Genomic DNA, 22,793 nt, shown 5'->3' with positions numbered 1-22,793 from the left:
ACAAACTGATAATCTTTAATAGCCCCAATATAGGTTGGATTTTGTTGGGCCTGTTGTTGAAAGGCAACAGAACAAAGCAACACAATTAAAATAAGGTCATTATTTTGTGTTATTTAGTGTATCAGTTTAGCCTACTTGGATTTTCCACTAAACAAGTTTCAAGTCATAACAGTGCATCAAAAAGGGCAGAGCCTAGGTTACTACAGAGTCAACAATATGAAAATACCAAGCATAAAACACACAAAAACGTAAGTAACAATTATCCATATGGATCACATCCACAAATTCTACACCATGACAATAGAACAATACCAAAATCACTGTAGAAAACACCAGGGCATGTCGTCTAACTGTTTTCATTTCTTGGTGATATTTTTCGGATCATTTTAAATAAACTGCGCTTTTTGAAAGTGATGAGGACAAAATCTGCCATCTAAAAATATGTTGTGGACATAGCCATAGTCTCCTCCCCAGTGCAGTGTAAGTGAGACCTTTGGTTGGCCTTTTTATCGTCAGATATTGATTTATCACAGATACAACAATATTGGCGTATATGTTGTCCAACACATGCTGACTTTTTTGACAGAACATAATAAGGAAAAAGCTGTTTCACTACTCTTACAATAACAGAAAAAAGGGGTACTGTCAAAGTTTATTGTTAAACTGCAATATCCCGCCTCTTTTAGATATGTTTGTCTCAACTGTTTGACAACCACATCTAAGTATCTTTGCAAAAATATGTATATGTTTAATTACAAAGAATATCAGAAGGTATTGATATCAGATTTTTTTTCCCTTTCCCTTTTGCCCCCCGAGCTCAAACTATGTTAACCAAAAAAATGTACAGCAATACAATTACCTTGGCAATTATGTTTCAAAGCAGTACCACAATAATCCACATTGACAATTTATATTTCTCTATTTTTTTTATTGTGGCTCTCTCACCATGTATTCTCTCTATCGCACCTCCCCTGTCCTCTTTCTATCCAGATTATCTGACCATATTAAGGTGTTATGTGGTCAGATTAGGTCTGCAGAGAATATGATTTCAGTGTCATTGGAAAAGGCCCTGAATAAACCATGTACTTCTTTATCCGTCACCTCCCGTGTCACATGTGATCTGTGACCTATTTCCTGTTTTTATGTTCTAAAAACAAAAGTTTAAGTAAAGTAATGTTCACAGGATAATGCGGTTCTCTGTGTCATTAAATGTAGTTGGATACTTTCATGATGGTTTAATTAAAAGTGTGCACACAATGTACAAAACCAAACCCTTAAAAGTGACTGTCTAACTATAGAGAGGTCAATACTTGTTATCGATCAGGGGAGTTAGAAACCAGGGCGTGTTTCTCTCTCATACTGTCACATTGCCTTCTGTTTTCGGTCTGTGTTCTACATCTCTTTCTCATTCTGTTAAACTTCACTTTACGACACAGATTTAAACAAAAAAATGTTTGATGCACGAAAAGGGGCTACTACAACAGCTTTAACATCAATACATAAAAATATAACAAATGCAGAGTGACCTTACAATGCTGCAGTGACCTTTTGCTTTTAGTCTATCTGATCAATACAGTTCTAGCGTCGTGTTGATCTGGTGGCATCATTCATATGTTGCAGCTGATAGTTGCAGCACCAGATTACTGAGTAGTAATGGATGTTGTTTCATAAAGAATCAGATCAAACCTTGGGTATGTCTCCAAAGAATTGTTATTCAACATCAAGGGTCTCATTCATGTTGGAACTTTCCTGATGGTGTTGCTCAATATTTCAAACACATGCAGGTATTTATATTTTGAACAGTTGGAAGTTGAATGGACTTTAACGGTGTTCTGCTTCTTTTAGCTCATTTACTGTGAACAGCATAGATTTTTAGACAGTTGAAACATTTCACCACATTGCAGCAAGGGCTGCATGTTATTGGAAATAAACAGACATAGCAATATTCCGTTTTTCGGTGATATATTGTGACAAGAAGAAATACGAAATAAGGAATTTACATCAGTTAACTTAAATGGAAGAATTATCATATTTACAATAACTTTTTGGTAGACAATCCCTGCATCACGCACTTACATACAATATAATTGTTTATTATGGACTCTAAAAAAAATGACAGAATGTCTGTTAGCAGTTTGAACTGGCAGTTAGTCCAAGATTTTGCTGTTGTCTAGATACTGAAGATGTTAGCAAAGTAAGACAGTACATAAAATATCAAACAAACATGTCAAACAGGTTGGACCACTGTGTTCAATAAATATCTTTAAATGTTAAAAGTTACGGCTGAAAATAATGACAAATAAACAGGTCTAGAGTCTGCTTTGTTTCATATACTGATCAAGAATGATTTAAATTTAACAACTGTTAAGTGACAATAAATGCACTTCTCCACCAATCCACCATGCCAGAGCTCCATGGTGTGACAAACATTTTCATTTGTTGCACCAGTGAGACTGAAATTCAGCAGTTTATAATTTTTTTTATAGCATGTGATTTAAATGAAAAAAAAAAACATTAAGCACCTTTATTTCTGTTACGATCATTTACATAATATGTTGAGAAATTGAAATAAAATTTATTATTGGGTGCACCCAAATGAAGGGTTATGTATCAACTGCCAATATTGTCGTTATAAAATATAGAAAGGCTGCTGCTGGTTAGTTAGTTACATTAGTTATATTAGAAATCACCTAAGAGCACTAAACTTAAAAATATCGATGTTCAAAGATTGGCTATGGAATAGAATAGAACAGAAATAACACAACCAGAATTATTTATCAAATATGAAAAAGCCTTTGGGCAATGCACCTAATTCTTGTCACAGTAAGTCAAGGTAAGCAAAATCTTGCCAGTTATTCTGGCATTCTTTTGGCGTCATTTTTATGTAAACTTACACAATGGGCAATATCAATAAGATAAGATATGTATAAAAAAAAACAATAATATAATTATTGAGGTAGGCCTAAGTAGTCTTGAAGTACTTATTGTAGCATAAAAGCATTGATGAAACAAAGAACATTGTGAACACCATGACATGGTAAATATAACTGTGTGGTTAGTTAGTTAAATATTGTGAGCTCTGACCTGGGCAAACATTTGGAATTTAGTGATGAACAACACACACTCTCCCAGACACACACACACACACACAAATTTTGACTCATCTTGGCGGCGGGCCTTATTCCATCTAATTGAAACTTTTCCACCAGCATCCCTCCTTCAGCTCTGTGAAGCGTTCGAGGTCATTGTGTAACGACAACCAAATGTTAATCTGGGGAGTTAAGATGGTGCAGGTTGCAATGTGATAGTTAAAACTCTGCACAACTCTTTTCTAATTAAGAAAATACTCAGAACAACTAAACTATTCTTTTAGAAATAACCATAATGACAAAAAAATAACCTGTCAGGGCTCCTGAATGCTCGATTCTGACGTGGCTACCAATTTCTAAAAATTGCAAAATTGAGTCGTATTATTATATAGACTAAAACCCAGATATCTTGGCCTCTGCATCAATGATTTTGATTGTGTATGTTTATCTGTCACTTCCATTGCTGTTGGACTGATAGACCATCGTAACATTGTGATTTAAAAGGCCCCCCATCACAGAGCACAAAATCTAGTGTGTCTCATCAGATTCGCCCTTAGAAGGTGTTGCTGGCATTTATGACATGTGGGAGTGGAGATGAAAAGAACTTTGTTGCTACGTTACGTCTCCATGTCCTGTTTATCTTTTTTTTTTTTTTTTTTTTAACCTGCCCAATTTGACAAACCAAAGACACTTGCATTGTTGACAGCAGTGATTCTTTTCTGTGGGCCTTTGTTAGTGTGTTTCTCCAAGTTGTACCATTGCTATTAGCATTTTCTTAGCTTAGCTTTTCAGTACAGCAAGCCACCTAACACAGTTAGGTAACGGATATGTGGGATGGAAGAAATATTTTAAATGTGTCACACGGATGTATGTCATGGTGATGGGAGACAGTTTCCTCATCTGGGTGAGACAATTGGCCATCTGAGCGACAGTGAGAAACAGTGGTGACTACAGTGGTGAGCTAATGTGCCTCTCTGCCTTAGGGCAACTCCAAGGGGACAAATGACTCCAAGTTCAGATCCACTTGGCCTAGTAACCCCCCCAGCATCAATGTCATCGTCCAGTGTGATGTTTCACTGTGGAGATCATCATATTCTAGTTCAGTAGACATTGGTCACCCTACTGTAACTCCCATACCTTCTAACTCGATTTAAGCTCAGTACTAAATTGCTGGAGAACCCTTTAACACCATTAGCTATAATGCTTAGTTGCTAACTGTCTAAGCATTGGTCAAATAACTTATTTTGAATAGCAGTTCCCTTAAAATGATCAACATAATACAATAAAATATCCTGCTGAGTTGACTGAGAATTTACAAAACAAAATAAAGTGTAACAATTATCACTTTATAAAGGAGATACAGCTGCTGTCATCTTATAATCGTGTTCTCTTTAACCCTTGTGCCTCCATGAAAACCCTCAGCAATATACTGCCATTTGTTTCAAGCTTGTTTTATCCACCAGTGCTGACACTGCTGCAATAGAGTTTAAAACCTATTGTGTTCACTATCTACAGTACATTTTGCAAGGAAAAGAGTGTCACTTCAAAATGACTATAGATGTGTGCTCTACACTGTTTCAAAACACTTTGTCTTAGTTGTCCAGGAGCAGAGGGCCACGTCACTTTAAAACCTATTTCAAAATACAGCTGTGTTTTCTATCAGTTCACAACTCACCACAACAAAAAAGGATTAAAGTCTAAATCATCTGGGCACACCAAGCTCCATGGCCTCCTTATCTGTTTGGTACTCTGTCATGGCTTCATTGCTCACTATTCCAAAGTAGAAACATCTTTTTAGTTGTATTTGTTTGCCAGTGCAAAGTACATGCTGTATTTTTAAAATATACAGTAACACCTGACAGAGGCTCTCTGTTTATATAAAGAGTCATATCTTTTTCTCAAGTCTCATTAGGAGCTAATAGCTACTCTACAAACCAAGATCAAAAGTAAGAGGATGGATTCTAACAGTTGTTGGGGGTAAAACACCACGTTTGAAACTGCACAAACGCTGTCTGATTTTCAGATTATGAGTTAAAATACACTAGTTTGCCCGTCTTTAATACACTGGGTACCGCATTAAGTTCTCAGACTGCTGTCAGACAACACAAGTGTAAATATAATCGATAAAATAACAATTTTACCGGCAAAAGTATTGTTTTGACAACTTCTCGCAAAGTGAAATTCAATCAGCACTTACCCTCAGCTGTCATTTCCCTCCCGTCGTGACGACGTCGGTTTATTTTACTCCCGTCTCTGTCTGAATTTAACGGTTCATTCGTTTAAAAGAATTCGAATCCGTGCGCGAGCTGACCCGTGCTGCCGGTGCTGCCAGCTGTCCGTGAGCCCTCAGGTGGTGGATGCGCGCGCTCACGTCGCGCTGCTATTCGTCCCCAATCAAAGACAACCACGCGCCTCTGCGGACTGCCAGAGTGACCTTGTCACACCACACTGTCTGATTAATCAATGGTAAATTACAGTTTAGCTGTGTGATACACAGGGATTATTGATCTCGGATTAGTTCCTTTATAGATTAAATATATATTTTAATTATTAAAAAAAAATAAAAAGACGTGTCATCAGTAAAAACATCATTGTTACACAAATATCAAGTACGATCTTTTATTTAAAGGTCCGAATTGTTCATATCTTTTGTTTATTGTTGATCATTAAATACCTCACATGTTACTTTCTTTTTATACAATTCTAGGCTCTTTAAAACACGTTATTGGATTCTATTTTAGGCTATCTGTTATATTCTTTATCAACCTCATAGGCTATTCCTGGTGTCTGTTCACTTAAAAATGTCAGGCTAAAGATCTGACAAACAGCATTTTCATATTAGTTGCCCTAGCCCAAGGTGACATCTTAAAATGTATTGTGTTGTCCAGCCAACTGTACATACTATGGTAAATAATTTGAGTATTTCCATTTTAGAATAAATCTAATCATATAACTTTGATTTACATAGCCCAAAATCGGTTTTGTAAGGATTATACAATTTGTATAGTAAGCAACATCTAAAGTAGATCTCTCTTTTTGTTTCTCTGGCTAAAAGTCACAGTCATGTTCATTACTGATTAATCTGTTTCTCAATTTAACCAAATAATTGTTTTGTTTCTCTTCTCAGAGCCTAAGGTGATATCCAACCAGAGAGTAACTATGTACATTTACTGAAGTACTGTACATACTTCTGTACAGAATTTGAGTATTTACATTTTAAGGCACCTTATCCCCATATTTAAGAGGAAAATATTGTACTTTTAACTCTTTTCATCTGTCAGTTTAAGTCACAGGTTACTTTGTAGATTTTTCACAGAAAATCTATATAGAGTTCTCTTAAATGTTCTACTGTTAATGGTTGAAGTGACAAATGGCAACATACACAAGTATCAAAGCTAAAGTTAGGTCCATCCCAACCAGCTACAACATTTAAAGTAATGTTATACAAAAAATAATCAGATATTCTTTTCTTTTCTTTTCTACTTTATTTGAATTTTGCTTATTCAGTTTCTCCCCTAGCTCAGACCACTACTTAATGATGTATGCTTATATGCATTGTTGAAATGTAAATTTAGAAAATAAAATGAAATCTGATTATTAAAAAAAAAGAAGAAAGAAATCAGATATTATAGTATGCTATATGATAACAAGAGTGAAAATGTGTGAACAGAATTTTCACAAAGGTGTAATTCATTTAACAAAAAACAAGAATCATGATTTAATTAAAGATGTTTATATTCATATAATAGGTTTGGGAAAGACTTTCGGTCTCTTGGGTGTGTGTCCGTCTGAGAGAGAAGGACATAGTGAAACTTATACAACATGGTTTAGTAATAATATCCTTAATTACAGTCATGCTAATAAAGCTCATTGGTAAATTTTAATTTGAAGCCAGACAGAAGGATAGAGGGAGAAATAGAGAGACAGAGACAAATGACTCGTGACTACAGCCAGATTACTGAGCTATCCTGTGTGTGTGTATGTGTGTGTGTGTGTGTGTGTGTGTGTGTGTGTGTGTGTGTGTGCGCGTGTGTGAATGAGTGTGTGAGAGAGAGAGAGTGCCACAGTGTGTGTTTACTAAAACCTAATCTGATTTAATCTCCGTCCAAGCGCCCAAGATGTGACCTATGATGTCATGAGCTCTGTCATTCTATGGAAAAAAGGATTGAAGATGTTACGTAGCAGCCACAACAATCAGCTGCATCCCACAAACTAAACATGTAAACATTTGGATATCAAAACGACAGTATTCTAATTGTCTCTATAAATCTACGTAGTGCAAATCTTAATCTGTGTTTACAGTACATATGACATGGCAACAAATGTAGTCAGCGCTACATTGATTACATTTGCAACTGGGCACCCTCTGTTATTCTATATTGCATAACTTTTTGTGTTTAAACTCTAGTTGTAATCGACCCATGGAAAACTGTGTGGGAGGAGGGGACAGAGGCTGAGAGAGGGGGAGAGAAAGTGACAGGGGAGGAAATGATGATGTCAGACTTTGTGAATGATCAGAGAGACATGAGGTTTAGGAAAACTAGACACGTAAAAACAGGACAAACTACACTCAATCAATCACTCTGTACTGGTTTGGTTAAAGTTGGTTGTCAAGTGTGACATTAGTTGCACCAGTACACCTGAAAATTAGCAGGTCAGACTGAAAAATGTATACAAGGATTTTTAAAAAGCACAAATTGGGTGTGTGGACAGTTGCCTATTAACAAACATACATATAAACATATTTTTCTGTAGATTAGATTGTAAATGTTTTAATCAGATGACAGTCTTTCTAATACCTCAACAATATTTCAGGTTGATGTATTTACTAGAGCTTGTCAAGCACTTTAAACATCAGCACTTTGTAACCTGACATTTATCGTCACCTTTATGAGTTCATCACTTACATGATGTGTGAAGCAATTAAATTGAAATTAGCCCAGTCATTAGAATATAATGTTAGCACCGATTGTTTCTGGAAACCAAAGATACGTCCATCATTACCAGATTCAGCATATCACGTGCACATTTTATGCTTAGCTGACTTTCACATCAGAAGGTGGAGTGCGAAGGGATGTACTTTAAGGACATTTCCAATCCATTTTATTGGCAACCAAAACCAGCTATTTTTCATGGAAAGTCAGACAATCTCCAGGTGTTTCATTGGTGACCGAAAATGTCTATTTTTCACAGGAAGTTCGACGATCTCCAGATGTTTTTGTGGTGACCAAAACAGGTATTTTAAGCCAAACCATGACATTTTTCTAACCCTAACCAAGGCTTTTTCTAGGTTTACGTTATTAACTCTCCGCTCATTTCCTGTCATCTCTCTACAATAAATTCTGAAACAAAATGTGTGAAAAAAACTTTTAAAATGTGGTAAACTCTGCCTGGAAGTTCATGTGCAATGTAAATAAAGCTTGACTTGATTTGATTGCGGTAAAGCTAAAATAAACAAAGAGAAATATGTACATCTGGATGAAACTTTCCTTTTTACTTGTGTGACTAGAAATGAAGCATAAAAGCACCAGCAGTGCTCATTTCTAACTGCTCAACAGTGAGTCAACATTTCCACTCTTCAGCTTCAATCGTGGGGCGCGTTCACAGTGAATCATTTAATGTACAACAGTGATCTGGAAACTTGATACGATCTATCTGCAGCAGGGTGGCAGTGTGAGGGGGAGGGGGATCTGCATAATTACTCCATCATTATTATTATTGGATGAGAAGGTGGGGGTGCAATACTGACTCTGAGCCACCAGTGGGCAGATTGAAACAATTTTTGGCATCCATTAGGAAGCCAGCAGATCAGTGCCTCAGTTAGGACTTGAAAGTTTTTACTCCTGACAGGTGATTAGGGAATCAGACTGACCAGAGGCTACACACCTGGTTACAGAGGGCCTAATTACAAGCCATGATTTAAAATCAGCAGCTGTGAGAACATTTAAGAAGGAGAACTTCACACCTGAGGGTGTTTTTACGACTTGAGAGATGCCTATCAGAGAAAACTAAAGAAACAATACCTGCTTACACATCTGGATTCATAGAATTCCCTTTAAAATAAAAAGCTATTTGAAATTATGAGTGTTTTCTATGAAGTACAGGTGTGATTTAGGTCATTTTACAGTCTATTCCAAAGGCCTTAGTAAACTGTCTTGCTTGGTGACATAGAGTCCATTTCCCCGCTGGCTGCTTAGACGCTTGCTGCCACGATAACGTTTCACATGCGCCCGTGAAAGGCTGATCTGATTTCTGCAGATGGAGCAGAAAACTCAGGCTCAGCGTCCAGTAACAGTTTCCAGATTTTGCCATGGTCACACAAGGTCCAAATCTAATGCTCCGTGATGTCATATTGGTTCAATGTGTGGTGTCTGCCCTCTGCAGATTTCCTCCAAAAGCCAACACAGAAGATTGATCTTCTGTACTTCAGACTAGGAGGATGAAGTATTCACAGTTCCCCTCATGTCAAAAAAAATGGCTGAATCACTTCAAGAACAAAGGGCCAGATAACCGATAACTGCCAGCATTAAATGACTGATACCGATAAGATAATTAATAATTTCCAGTAATTTCATATTTTTATATTTTGTAAAAATTCCTAACTGTAGTTTTTGCACACCTGGGGGTCAGAAAGGCTCAGATGTAGTTAAGATGGATGATTTTTCTTTTCCAATTTTAACATAACTGCATAACTGATGATATACATTTCTCGGCATTGGGCCAATATCTATTGTGCATCACAAAATATTATTGACTGATTATCAAAATAGCGTTATTTATTCCAGCTCTACTATTTCTACCATTTAAACAATCACATTTTATTTCAATCATATTCAAAATGCAAACTGAGACATACAAAACAGTACAAACTCTTTGCTTGGTGTAGAAAGTACGGGAGATGATGTGTAACTGTAAAGAAGACAGACGGGCGGGGGGGGGGGGGGGAATCAATAACTCATCACAAGTTGTGAATCAGCCTCCAACAATTTGTCACACACAAGAAAACGTCCGCCCATTTAATCAAGACTACGAGACTGAGGACGGTCAACCGGCAGGCAATCTGTCAATTTGCTCAGAAATGGGTAAGCTAATTAATGAAATGAATAAAGAGAGCAAGGACAGCCAGGAAAAGGTTAGGGAGCTGATAATGTTTATGTGTTGGCTGTTTGTCAAACTGTGACTCCCCACTGATTGGACACGTTACAGCCCCTTCACTTGGGTGTGCTGGATAAATAGATGGAGATATACAGAATAATACAGACTGTTTTTTCAAGGGAGTGTGAGTGTGAGCTCAAGCTCCATCTTGTTTTTACACGCTCAACCTCTTGTGAACTCCCAGTAGCACAAAGACACCTCAGGGCTCGTTTGGCCCCATGATATCCAAACATCTGAGAAAGCCCAGGGTTTAGTATGTGGCAGAACATTAGTATACAGTTAGTACGTTGAAATACGTCCAAATAGACTTGTAATCTACTCGGTCATAGTCATGTTCTGTAACAGTTCACTGTGATACTGAATCATGTGGAGTAACAGAAACCTCCATAAAAATCTTCCCATGAGGGAATATGTTAGGGAATGCTGCTGTATATAAACCTGAGCTGAATGCATTAATTGATTGGTTGATCAACAAAAATCTGATACAATTCATATAACTTCAGATCAATCAATATACTTTCGATTTGACTATTTCATGACTGCTGGTGACCAAAACAAGCAATTTCAAGATGTGACTGTGAACTCGATGAAAACTCTAAAAATAATGATAAAATACTAAATAAAACAATTATAGGATTAATTGATAGATAGAAAAGCAAGCAAACAAACAAATATTAAGGGTCACAGATTTTTTTCTCAGTTAATTGATCGGTTGTTTGATCAATAAAATGTCAGAAAATGTTGAAAAATGTCAATCACTGCTTCCCAAATCCTGAGATGACGTCCTCTTTTTTTTCACAACTCCAAAGTTTTCCGTTTACATGAGTAAGACAATAGAAAATATTATAATACACATTTAAGAAGCCAGAATCAGAGAATTCAGTCTTTCTTTTTCCTTCTGAAATTATATAAATTGATTGATTTAGTAGTTGCCAAATTACTATCAATGAAATGTAAACTAGTAAATTACACTCATTATAGTGTTATACATACATACTCATTACATTATACATAGTCAGATTTAAAAATGACCTGACAGACAACATAAACAGCAATGTGTCCCTAAACACCATTTTAGGTAAGAAAAATCCTACAACCTTATACACAAACAAAAAAACCCCACATGACTGGATGTATATTTGGTTTCTTAAAAAAAGTGATAATCTTATATACAATACAGTTTATTATTTATTATTATGTTAAATCGTCATACCTTCTATTTTTGCATGCTAAAGACTGATGCAGACTAATCAACAGTGGAAACACGTGCACTGCAGGTCAAAGCACTAGAACAAAGCCCATTCCTCAGGTAAATGTAATTAGAAATTATATAATGTGTCCGCATGGACAGAGATGGATGTGTCTTGTCGAAGACAAATAAACAGCACAGTTCTCAGACACTTTCACCCTCCTCTCCCCTCGCTCCCTTTTTTCCATGTTTGCATGTTAAAGTTAAGCAATATCCATTTCTAAATGTCGGCTTTCACAGTTCATAACCCCTCCTGCTTCTTTTTTCCACTTGAATGTACATTTGAGACCCAGAGAGCACCTGATATCACTTCATTAAAAAACTTTTTTGCCACTTTGGCACTCATGCCTCCTTCTATGTTTCCATCTATCAAGTTATAATACCTGTCCCGTCTGCTCGTATGAGGGAGCCTGGGCTTCTCATGCCTTCCTGGTTCCCCCACCCCCCATCCTATTTTGGCATGCCTGTGCCAGGTATTTGTTCAAATTCCTCACACCCCGTGGGGATAGGTATGTCCCCCCCTTCCACCCGTCCTTCTCTCGTCTTTACTGCCTGTCTCTGTCTATCTTATATACGCCAGCACATGTATGAAGCAGCCAACGCGGACTCCCCACAACCAACATGCGGTGCTCAGCCTACACATTTTACTGGCCTAGTCACAACTAAATCATTTCCAAGTTGTTCAGCCTCTTGATGCTGGCAAACCACAGCTGTGGGTTATACAACAGCCGGGCCAAAAACAACTCAGTGGATAACAGGCGACTGTAAGTTACTTTTGATAACTGCTGAAAGGTCCGTTTATTCTGCGATGTTGTCAGAGCTTACACTTATTAGATCTACCAGTTTAGCTTTTCTCTGACATGGACAAATGTTGATATAGGCAAGTATACTGGATAATTAATTTCCTCTATAATTTAAAGACCAAATCATCTCATAAATCCCTTGTGGGGGTGTGCGGCGCCTTGTGTTTGAACATGAGCTGATGTGGTATTGACATTGGGTCAGAGTTGAAGTGCATTAGTTATTGCAGTGCGTCATGAAATGACAGCAAATACCAGTGATACGCTGGCTGCGTCGGCCCTTCCCACAGACAGTCTGAACTTCACACAGTCAAATTTAATGTGAACGGTGCAGTTTAATACTAATGCTTACATTTTTCTGAAATCAAGCAGAAATCTAGATATTCCAAACGGCGTTGTGTCAATGATTGGATTTGATTGACTCATTTCTTACAGGGGGATTACCCACATGACCTTTTGGTTGCAGGACAGGTTTCTTTAACCACTGATCCAATATATGTGCTCTGTGTTCATAAGAATGAAAGAAAAACAATCTCGATTCCAGCAGGGAACCACCAAACACTTATAATTCTTCTCCTGATCGGACCATCAAGGTCTTAAAAAATAAAAATCAAGACACTCTCAACTCACATTTCCACCTAAATGCTTTGTGCTGAATCCTTATCGTAGTGAACAACCACAAAAGAAAAACACAGAAAGCATTCTCATTTGACTATCTAATACTGTCACCAATAGGGCCGTATTAAATAGTCAAATGGGTATGCTGTCCTTGTCTTTCTTTTGTGACCATCCAGAGCTTAATGTTGCACTCTGTAGTTTTTATTTATGACTGAATAAACTGAATACACAAACTGACCTTAAAGGACAACACAATTTCATACTGTTTTACTTTGTTTATAACTGGCCAACCTTGCCACCTTTGCAGCTTCAAACAATGTTCTTGGGACTTTATTTTCTTCTGAGATCAGCTTGTCTATTCCATTATGGGAAGTTAGCGTTATAACCTCATCCAATTTCTGGGTTTGAATTTCGTCTTTAAAACTTCACAGTGCCCTTTTAACCTTTGAAATGCCTCTGTATCTACTGATACTGGTAATGCATAGCTCAATGTCTGATTATTATTTTTCACTGCCAGTATGATCTGAACATGTGGACCATGAAAGCATCATTTTGTTCTAGTGCTGTTGGCAATTCAGCAAAAAAGTTTTCTTTATTTCTTGGAGACTAAAATATAGGTTGTTCATAAAAACAGTAAAACCACAAAGAAGCTTATCTTCTTCACTGCATTCTTTTGTTTTAAGGGTGTTTTAAGTATGCTCCAAGGTGTATTAGTGTTATTACTGAATAAATCCATCACAATAAATTGGTAGCTTTCAAAGCTTAATGTAGTGGCCATATCTGTGACTTATACAGCACCGGATTAGTTGCCAAAATATCCATGTTATGATACCATTTATGGTCAGATTCTTGACTTTCATGGAAAGTCTTTGCAGTGAGTTCACCGTGAGATTTATGTGTGGCTCTAAGGTATTGAAACCATTAGAGAGTCATCATCAAACTTACTGTAATCACCTCAGTCGTGGCTATAAAATATAAGAATTCAAAACAGACACTAATGGCAGCTTTATTTGTATTTTACATTCTTACACTGCCACTCATCACAGCTGTGGTTTACTCAGACGACTTTCAGTCATAATCATCAATAAAGCAGCTGAACTGTAATCATCATAAAATTAGTGTTTTGAAGTGAGAAATAAAATAGATTTCAACCACAAACCCCATCTGACAGCCTCTCCAGATTTCTTCCTGTTTTTGGTACCTACACTATCAATTGTCAGAAAGTAAAACATGTAATTAGGAGGGTCACTGTTATATATTATTTAAAATAGTAGGGTACCTGGACCCAAGATCAGGCTTGATATGAATATTCAGTGCTCTGCAGGGCAACCCCCCTTATTCAGCATCCCATCCCTCCCCCTTCTCCCTTCACACACACTCCTCTCCTGTGGACTCATCAAAGACTGAGCTGAGGAGACAAGAGCTGCACTGAGCAGAGATCAGATCACAAAGTTTGTCTCCACATGTATATTCAGACGTCCATGTCCTTCTGTTGAAGATAAATAAACCTTCTTTTGCTTCTGAAGAATCCAGCAGGATATTTCAAAATGGGCACCAAACAAATGCATGGAGTGTTATTTCTACAGCACCTGGGATTAAACTGTTTAAAGGTGAGTATAAAAAAATGATTTGCAGAATTACTGTCTGACTACATCTGTATAAATAGTGTGGATTTAGGCCTATTACTCTTTTTTTTTAGCACTACTTATGGCCCAAACACAGGCCATCATGCAGGATAAACTGCTCTCAGTTGATTTACATTTAAAAAGTAGGCTAAACGCATTTTTTTAAGGGTGAAACCAATGTTCTCTTCAAAGTCTGTGGATGTCCAGGATAAATATTTTTAGTGGCCTTAAATTGTTTTTGTAAAATTGTTTTTAAAAGTGCGGTGATCACAAAGGCCTAAAATCGTGTGGAATTACACTGCATATAACAAGCATATCGCAGTTTAAAATAAATGAGTAATGGAAAGATGACAGTCATAAACATCACAGCTGTCTGGAGCCGGTCATGTGTGGCGCGGCGTGGCGCGGCACGGCACGACGGGGATTCGACTGCTGCTCCACAGTTCAACAGGAGCTCTTAACCCCGGTGCAGCCGGGTCACCGTGTGTCACACAGGCCGTTTCTGTCTGGAACCCCGCGTCCGCTTTGATGTCGCTGCAGATTACATTTCACCTGAAAGTCATCGGTCACGGACGGAAAGTATTCTCACAGTAATACGTGGACCACCACACTCGTCTTTATGGAGAAGCAGCAAACTGTCACGACCGAACAAACTGGCCACATTATGAGTTTATCTTGAAGATTAAAATGCATTCAGTAAATTAAAACAAATCACAGATGTAAGTCGGTCGGCCTCATGGCGCCATCCACTGACTCGGCAGATTTTCATGCGCAAAAACGCACAACGTAATCCCCAAAATCTGATCTAAAACCTGGCCATTCAGGATTTTTTATTTATTTTATTTTTTCCACCTGAGTCATGTTATCTCTCTTACACCTTTCGTGTCCCACTTAACCCGATTGTTGCGTTTGGACTCTTCAGCCTAGATTTACAGTTGGAGCCCTCCTCCTCTGAAAATCCAATTATTTTTACTAAACCCATGACAGCCTCAGCTGGCTCCCTGTGAAACTATAAAACTGTGACGGCTGTGCCAACCAGCGCAGGTTTCTGCTAAAACATAAACCAGCCTGGTTTTGCTGACATTTTAATTTCTACATGTTTATATGACTTTATTTACTTTATCTGGTGTCAAGATTTACATGGATATAAATCACCATGCGGCACGTTCAGGGATCCAAATCAGCCTTGTATTGTTTCCTTAACCAGTGTGTCAAACAAATAAAACCTAAAGAAGCCAGAGAATATAACAAGGAGGAAAGTATTGATTGAAACTAATAAAGAATAATTTTGTTTTGTTCTCCTCTCCTCTCCTCTCCTCTCCTCTCCTCTCCTCTCCTCTCCACCTCCCTCCTCTGCACCTCCCTCCTCTCTCTGCTTCTTTTGCTTTATCTGAACCAGACTGTTTAACATTCATTTGGTTTTCCTTCTAACTTTAAGAACTTTTAGTAATTTCACATCATGGATCTCTCAGGCTCTTCGCCTCCACCTTCCCCATACACCTTCACTTTTATCCCCAATGTCTCTGTGCCCTCCTCCTCTCCCTCCATCTCTCCATCGCCCAGCCTGGCCTCCACAGCTCTCTTCTGCTCCCTCCTCTCTCTCCTCTCCTTGCTGGGCATCACAGGAAACCTCTACACTCTGGGCCTCCTCCTGAGGCGCAGGAGAGGCAGGAGAAGAAGGGGAACAGGACCAACCTGCTGCCTAATGAGACTACCTGTACCATCCTGCCTCGCCAACTCCTCCCCTTCCTCCACCCCCATCTCCTCTTCCTCCTCCTCCTCCTCTCTGTACCTCCAGGTGCTGAGCCTTGCTCTGGCTGATCTGCTCTATCTTTTCACCGCTCCCTTCATCGTGTATGACAGCCTGGCGTCCGGTTGGGCCTTCGGTGAGCTGGGCTGCCGCCTCCTCCTGAGCCTCGACCTCCTCACCATGCACGCCTCCATCTTCACCCTCACCGCCATGAGTCTGGACCGCTACCGGGCTGTGGCCCATCCACTGCACACCTCCTCCTCCAACTCCTCTGGCCTGCTACGTGTAGGCCTGGCCTGGGGGCTGGCTGTGGCTCTTAGCCTGCCCATGATGATCACGCTGCACCTGGAGGACGGGGACAACCAGGAGGGCCAGCTGTGTGTGCCAGCGTGGGATGAGCAGAGCTCCAAGGCCTATCTGAGCGTGCTCTTCTGCACCAGCATTCTTGGTCCTGGCCTAGCCATTGGAGCACTTTATGCTACACTAGGCAGGCTTTACTGGGTGTCTCAGACCAGGCCAGCCTGGGCCAGTGGGAGCAGCAATGCTTGTCCTCCCCGTGCCCCAAAACCCAAAGTCCTGCTCCTCATCCTTGGTATTGTCCTGGCCTTCTGGGCCTGCTTCCTCCCGTTCTGGATCTGGCAGCTGCTGCCCCTCTACCAGCCCGACATGTTGCGGACAGTACCGGTTGGGACACAAGTGACAGTGAATCGTATCCTCACAGGGCTGACGTATGGAAACTCCTGTGTGAATCCTTTCTTCTACACGTTATTGACTGGAAAACGACGACGCATCCGGCAGACGCTGACATCAGCAAATCAGCTCTGCCGTAAGAGCAGTCCACTGCAGTAGTGTGTGTGTATGTGTGTGTGTGTGTGTCTCGCCAACAGTAGAGACAAAAATGTGAGGGTGTACACATATGTCATGTGTGAAATGATACTGAATATGAATGTTTTATGAGTTCCATAAACACCAAAGACCATTGATTCATCCTTAGACTGCAAACTAAGGAAATACTGAGCTAATGATAGCACTTTGTATTAATGCTTTGTGAAAGAATATTTCCTCTTAGGAGACAATCAAAGACATGTCACCTAATTAATGCTTTATCTGCACACTTTGTCCAAATCAAATACTGTGTCTTTAATTGCTGTAGTAGCCAAGTTTACATAATGATAATGGCTATGCAGCTATGGCTGACTACATTTGGTTACTGCAGTAATTAATTGTGCAAAGCTATTTACCCAGAGATTTAGTAACACAAAATAACATTTTATTTAGTCATAAGGATCATTATAAGGTCATTATTCCTTCTTTACTGTATTGTTATACAGAAAGACTAGCAGAGCAGAGTCTATGTTGCATGTTGCGCATGCACAAGCATTTCCAGTAAAACCCCGATGCACTTCTGCTTGTTTTCAGAGAACTATCAAAGAAAATGTTTGTTTTTGAACGACTGGTTGTAACTGGTCAGAACGTTGTTGGGACATTTTTCTGAGGCATTGTTTGTTGACTTAATGAATGATGTCTGAGCGGGTCAACAGTCTTTTGTTTGTTTCCCCTGAACCCTGACATATCTAAATGTACTTATTACTTTGAATCATGCAATGCTTTGCATGGCCTCAACTTGTGTTGATTGTAACTGATGTTTCTAATGATGCATAATATATAGCCTTGAATAAAGACAGTACTGTCCGTAATTCACTGTGTGATTTGGATCTTTAACTGGGGAATCAGATGAATAAGACCTTGGTATAGATAAAAATAACACAAGAAAGAAATAACAATGAAATGAGACAGGAGGAGAAAGAAACATGCTTAGTGGGAAAAAAATCCTCATGTCACAGTCATACTTTTGTTTGTGTGTCTGTGTCAGCATGTCAGTGACTTTAGGTCTTCCCTGTTCTTGTGTATAAGCTCCCTGGCTGGTGTTTCTGTGTCTCCCTGTAGCAACAGCCTGTCTCTGTCTGTCCGACTCAAAGGCTGCACTGTACTCTATCGCAAAGCCTGCTGCTCTTTGACGCAGATGAGCAAATATTGTTGTTTGACAGAGAGGAGTAAGGATGGGGATGGGGATGGGGATGGGGATGATGGGACAAAAGAGGTGGGTTGGAATTGCACGAACATAGTGCTTTGTCCAGAAGCATGGAGTAGTTTGAGGGATTGGTGCCCTCGAGACATGAGGGTTGACCATGCTCAAATCTGACAGGAGACTAATCGTGCATGACATCTTTCTCTGCCTGTATTTCCTTTTTCCTGTCTGCTCTTTACTGCTTCCATCTCATAAAGACAAAAAGACCTTAATCTTATCAATCACATCTTGCAGGAATTTAATTCAAAACAATAAAAGTGTAACTTCAGGTAGATGTAATAGCTTGTTAAATAATTGAATTCTGTTTAAATATAATTCTGTTCATGCTTGCAACATGTCCACGTTTATACTGATGCATGTGAACTTTGCCTGAAAGAGTATGCACCTCTGGGCCTGGGCAATGTATTGATATTTTGTCTTTTTATGATATGAGACTACATATCATCTTAAATTTTTGATATTGTTATGTTGTGATAACAAATATTGCCTTTTCCTGGTTTTAAAGACTCCATTATAATAAAATGATGCTTTTTTCTGAACGTGCCTGCCTTTACTCACTTAGTCATTCTATTTACATTAGGATTACTGGTCATTATTTATCGAAAATATTTTGTTAAAGTATCAACAGTCATCTCTTTAATTTAGTGTTACTGAAAAAATTTCTAAATATTCAAGATATACATGGCGTAAAGACATCTCAGTGTTATTTAAAAGCCATATCACCCAGCCGAAGCAATGCCTTAGAAATGAATAAACAAACCACTAAACAATTAAGTTGCCAAATTCTTTTATAAAGCAATTTCTTTTCTTTTGTGTCAAATGCAAATGTAATCTTCTAGACACTTACCCTTTCTGTATAAAAAGAAACACCTGGACATAATTATAGATTTTTGCCAATTTTTACCTTATCCTTGCAGCCAATATATGTGTGTGTGTGTGTGTATATATATTTATATATATATACATATATATATATATATATATATATATATATATATATATATATATATATATATATATATATATATATATATGTATATATATATATATACACACAATTGAGGGGAACACAATTGAGGGGAACCTTGCCTTTCTTTAATTTTAATGCAAAGTTACTATTTGAGACAATTTCTAACAAAATAAGGCCAAAATTACATGAAATCCTCTCATTAAAAACAGCAATACTGTCCTCTAAGGAAAGCGATTCCAAATAATATTCCACACCTCTGTGTAATTTTGACACAAAGCACGGGGAGGGCAGTTAAAGAAGTGGTCCTGTCTCAAGTGACATATCTGAATAATGGTGTTTCTCTTTATCCGTCCAAATCACACAGAAGGACCATTAAACCCTACTAAGTGTGGTTAACGGTGTTTTGACTTCAGTAACTTCTGAGAGAACATAATCTCCAAGTAATGTGAATGATTTCATGTTGAATGCAATAAAAAATGAAACTTGAATCATATGAGGAAAGCAAACGTATAGTTGGGGTTTATTTATGTGCACATTAAGCGCATACATGTAAGGCCATTAGCTGAGTTAAAGAAAACCTGAGGGCTGCAGGAGAAGCCACGAAGAACTGCAGAGCTTTACTGCATTGGTAATACCAACAGGTTGTGGAGACACATACCAAAAGCATTTGTCAAGGCAGCGCGTGTGTTTCACTGCACGGTGATGCCATTATTTCTGAGGCTGTAGGGCCCTTCTGTAGTCTACTGCCTTCCATGTGTTTCCATTTACCTGGCACGGCTACCTCTGAGCATAACGTTCCCACTGCAGTTATTACCCGGAGCCCTGTGCGGTCACACCACGGGGGGGTCGTTCTGTTGTGAAGTTAATGCAATATCCATCCACCTTTCACAGACAAGTGAGGCCCTCTCAGCACATTTGTCCATTTAAATGGAATTTTTTGTGGACAAAGAGCCAGGTCCATATACATTTGAAATCATAAGCCCTCATATGAGACTTAGAGATTTTTGGACCCCTGGTTCACCGAAATGACAAAAGATGGAGGATGTAGCTTGTGTAAAGATAAACCTTTCCAAAAAAGACACTTAGCAGCAGAGTTGACATTAAAGCACAGAGAGCTTGTTGTTTAATATTCTGAGTCTGCAGAGTGGACAGGTTTTAGGTGTCTGCATATTCTAAAACTCAATATATCAGATGATTAAGTCCTCCCTCAGGTCTGCTGGGATGACTGAGTGTTTGATAAACTTCAAATACATGGTGTTTGGTCAACCCAACCCAATGGATGGAAAATATTGTCTCAGTTGGCAGGCTGGCCGATCTATAAACTTTGTGTTGTTTGTGTTGGTAGTTGCCAGCACCGGCCGACTCGCTCCAACCATAACTTTAGACCTCCTGTGCTACAGAAGCTTTTGATTTCATCCTGAGATTGCAGGCAGTGTCCTCCACCTCATCCTCCTCCTCCTCTTCAGCCCTCGGGGACAGACGCAAGCACAAATGTTTTCTTTTGGGAGTCACTCGGTTCTACCTGAAGATTTCATAAATCCAGCACATGTCCGTTTTCTTGGAAACACCAAGCATCTTTCCATCCCGGCAGCACCCCTCGCCCCGCCTCGGCAGGCTCTCCTCTTGACCAGTGTTTGAGGCTGCTGCAGGTGCCCCTCCCCTGGGCAGCCCGCTCAGGAAAGCACCCCACTGTGTAGACGAGACGAGGCCACAGCCCGCGCCAAATTCACGCTGTGAGGTGTATAAGAGGCTCCCATTCTCTCCAGACATACACAAAAAAGATTCCCTTCGACTGCCCTCCACTAAAATTCAATCTTCCATCTGTTTTCCCTCTCTCAATCACTTTTTGTCCCCTCTGCACTCTCTGCCTTGCATACTCTCTCATTCCTCTGCAAGGTCTCACCTTATACGACATTAATGTTTATATGTTTAATGAAAAATAAATTGAATAAAAACTCTCAAGTCACACCAAAAGGTCCCAGAATCAACATCTGTAACATTACATCAGCTTAAATCAAACACACTGACTCAAGTTTTATGATACCCGCACATGTAGTCAACACAATATTAAAAAAAAACAGTGTAAATGCTGGTTTGACAGCAAACACTGAAACCTGGGAGCTCACAGTGTTTCTTTGTTCAACCCATGGCAACCCCACCATGAGGGGCCCTCCTCCCCATCACGTCCCCCTGACTTCACACCTCTGTGTAAGCCGCCAGGATCAGGCGAGACCCAGGCCTGCGTGCCTTGAAGGCCGGAGGTTACATCAACCGACATACACATTACGGTTCGCACTTGGGCTCTTACTAGGAAAGACAGTAAATATGGCACGTCTGCCCCTTTCTCTCCCTCTCCCCCTCACTTCGTTTCACCTTCTCTGTTCTCCTCCTCCTCCTCATGGTACACTGCCCGTAAACAGCGAACGCTGTCAACTCAGGCGTCAAAGCTTCCCTGACCTCTGACCTTTTGACACTTTACTCATCTGAACCCCATGGTTTGTCCATGGCTGAAAAGGGACATGATGCATTCCCATGACACTGCTCCATAGTTGAAAAGCCTGTGTAACTTATTATGAAACAACCTTAAAGCATAAGTCAAATAGCTATTTTACAGGAAGTTATTTGTAACTATTGGTGAAACAGTCCTTTAGTTGTTGCAGGAATCTTTAAGGCAAAAATAACAAGCATGACCTCTTCAAATGTTAAGATCTTCTTTTAGTCTTATGTGACTTGAAACTGAATATTTTTGGGTTCTGGACAGTTGGTCAAACAAAGCCAGTCATTAGAGACTCGGGAAGTTCTGCAGTATTTAAAACCAAAGCAAGTTTCATCATTCAAAGTGTCATCACCAACGATTACCTTGCCTTTATTGTCTATCATACTCATTAAACGTATTTAGACTGATGAACTTTTGTGTTCTGTTCTGTTTTATGTAGTGCACTTGCTGTGCAACAAAAAAGTAAATAGAAACATATACGTAAAATTTAACAACCCTAACCCTAACCCATTAGGAAATGGTAATGGACTTTCTTTTTGTACAAATGAATAATCGGATCAACATGAGCATAAAATGCTCATTAATCATTAAATGAAACCAACTAATAGTAATATACACAAATACTATTTTTAAGATCTTCCCAAATGACTACCTGCTTACTATACCAACAGTGTATCTTAAATAAAGAAATGGCAGCTAAAAGTGATTCTATTCAGAAATGTCAAAACAAAAGGTTACATTTGAAATACTGAAGTCATGGCCTCACATATAAACTGGTTTGGTCCAACAGACAAAAAAAAAAATTAAGAGAACAGTTTGGTGTTTAGTTGACAGAATTAGAGTGCCACCTGCAGATGAGACGTAAGAACAGAGACTTCAAACCAAATCATTACTTTCCCCTCTTTGACAGTATTATCTGTGTAAACTTCTTTGTTCTACAAAAAACAAAAT

The 22,793-nt window shown here is 39.0% G+C and overlaps 2 protein-coding genes across 6 annotated transcripts in view; one reads left to right on the top strand and one right to left on the bottom strand.

Moving 5' to 3' along the window:
- kcnj14 (potassium inwardly rectifying channel subfamily J member 14) overlaps positions 1-22,793 on the bottom strand; it is a 37,884-nt gene that overhangs the window by 12,610 nt on the left and 2,481 nt on the right. For 2 of the 4 annotated variants that reach the window (XM_030392830.1, XM_030392832.1), the window contains exon 1: positions 5,287-5,462. The exons of 1 other annotated variant lie outside the window; for it this stretch is intronic. The gene's annotated coding sequence lies outside the window, so the exon portion shown is untranslated. Of the gene's footprint in view, positions 1-5,286; positions 5,463-22,793 lie in introns of those variants that run through there. One more of the 4 variants, XM_030392833.1, reaches the window with a different exon arrangement.
- On the top strand, positions 14,275-17,983 carry uts2r3 (urotensin-2 receptor 3). 2 transcript variants are annotated; one of them, XM_030392835.1, is made up of 2 exons: positions 14,275-14,521; positions 15,936-17,983. In XM_030392835.1, the coding sequence occupies exon 2, from the start codon at positions 15,996-15,998 to the stop codon at positions 17,133-17,135; it is 1,140 nt and encodes a 379-aa protein (XP_030248695.1). In that variant the 5' UTR covers positions 14,275-14,521; positions 15,936-15,995; the 3' UTR covers positions 17,136-17,983. The 2 variants fall into 2 exon arrangements, with proteins under 2 accessions (XP_030248695.1, XP_030248696.1); XM_030392836.1 differs by lacking the exon at positions 14,275-14,521 and adding an exon at positions 14,934-15,255.

The sequence above is a fragment of the Sparus aurata genome, chromosome 17 (assembly GCF_900880675.1).
Source record: "Sparus aurata chromosome 17, fSpaAur1.1, whole genome shotgun sequence".
In the NCBI taxonomy this organism is placed as follows: Eukaryota; Metazoa; Chordata; class Actinopteri; order Spariformes; family Sparidae; genus Sparus; species Sparus aurata.
The sequence above is the reverse complement of the archived record's forward strand: the minus strand, read 5'-3'. Positions and strand labels throughout refer to the sequence as shown.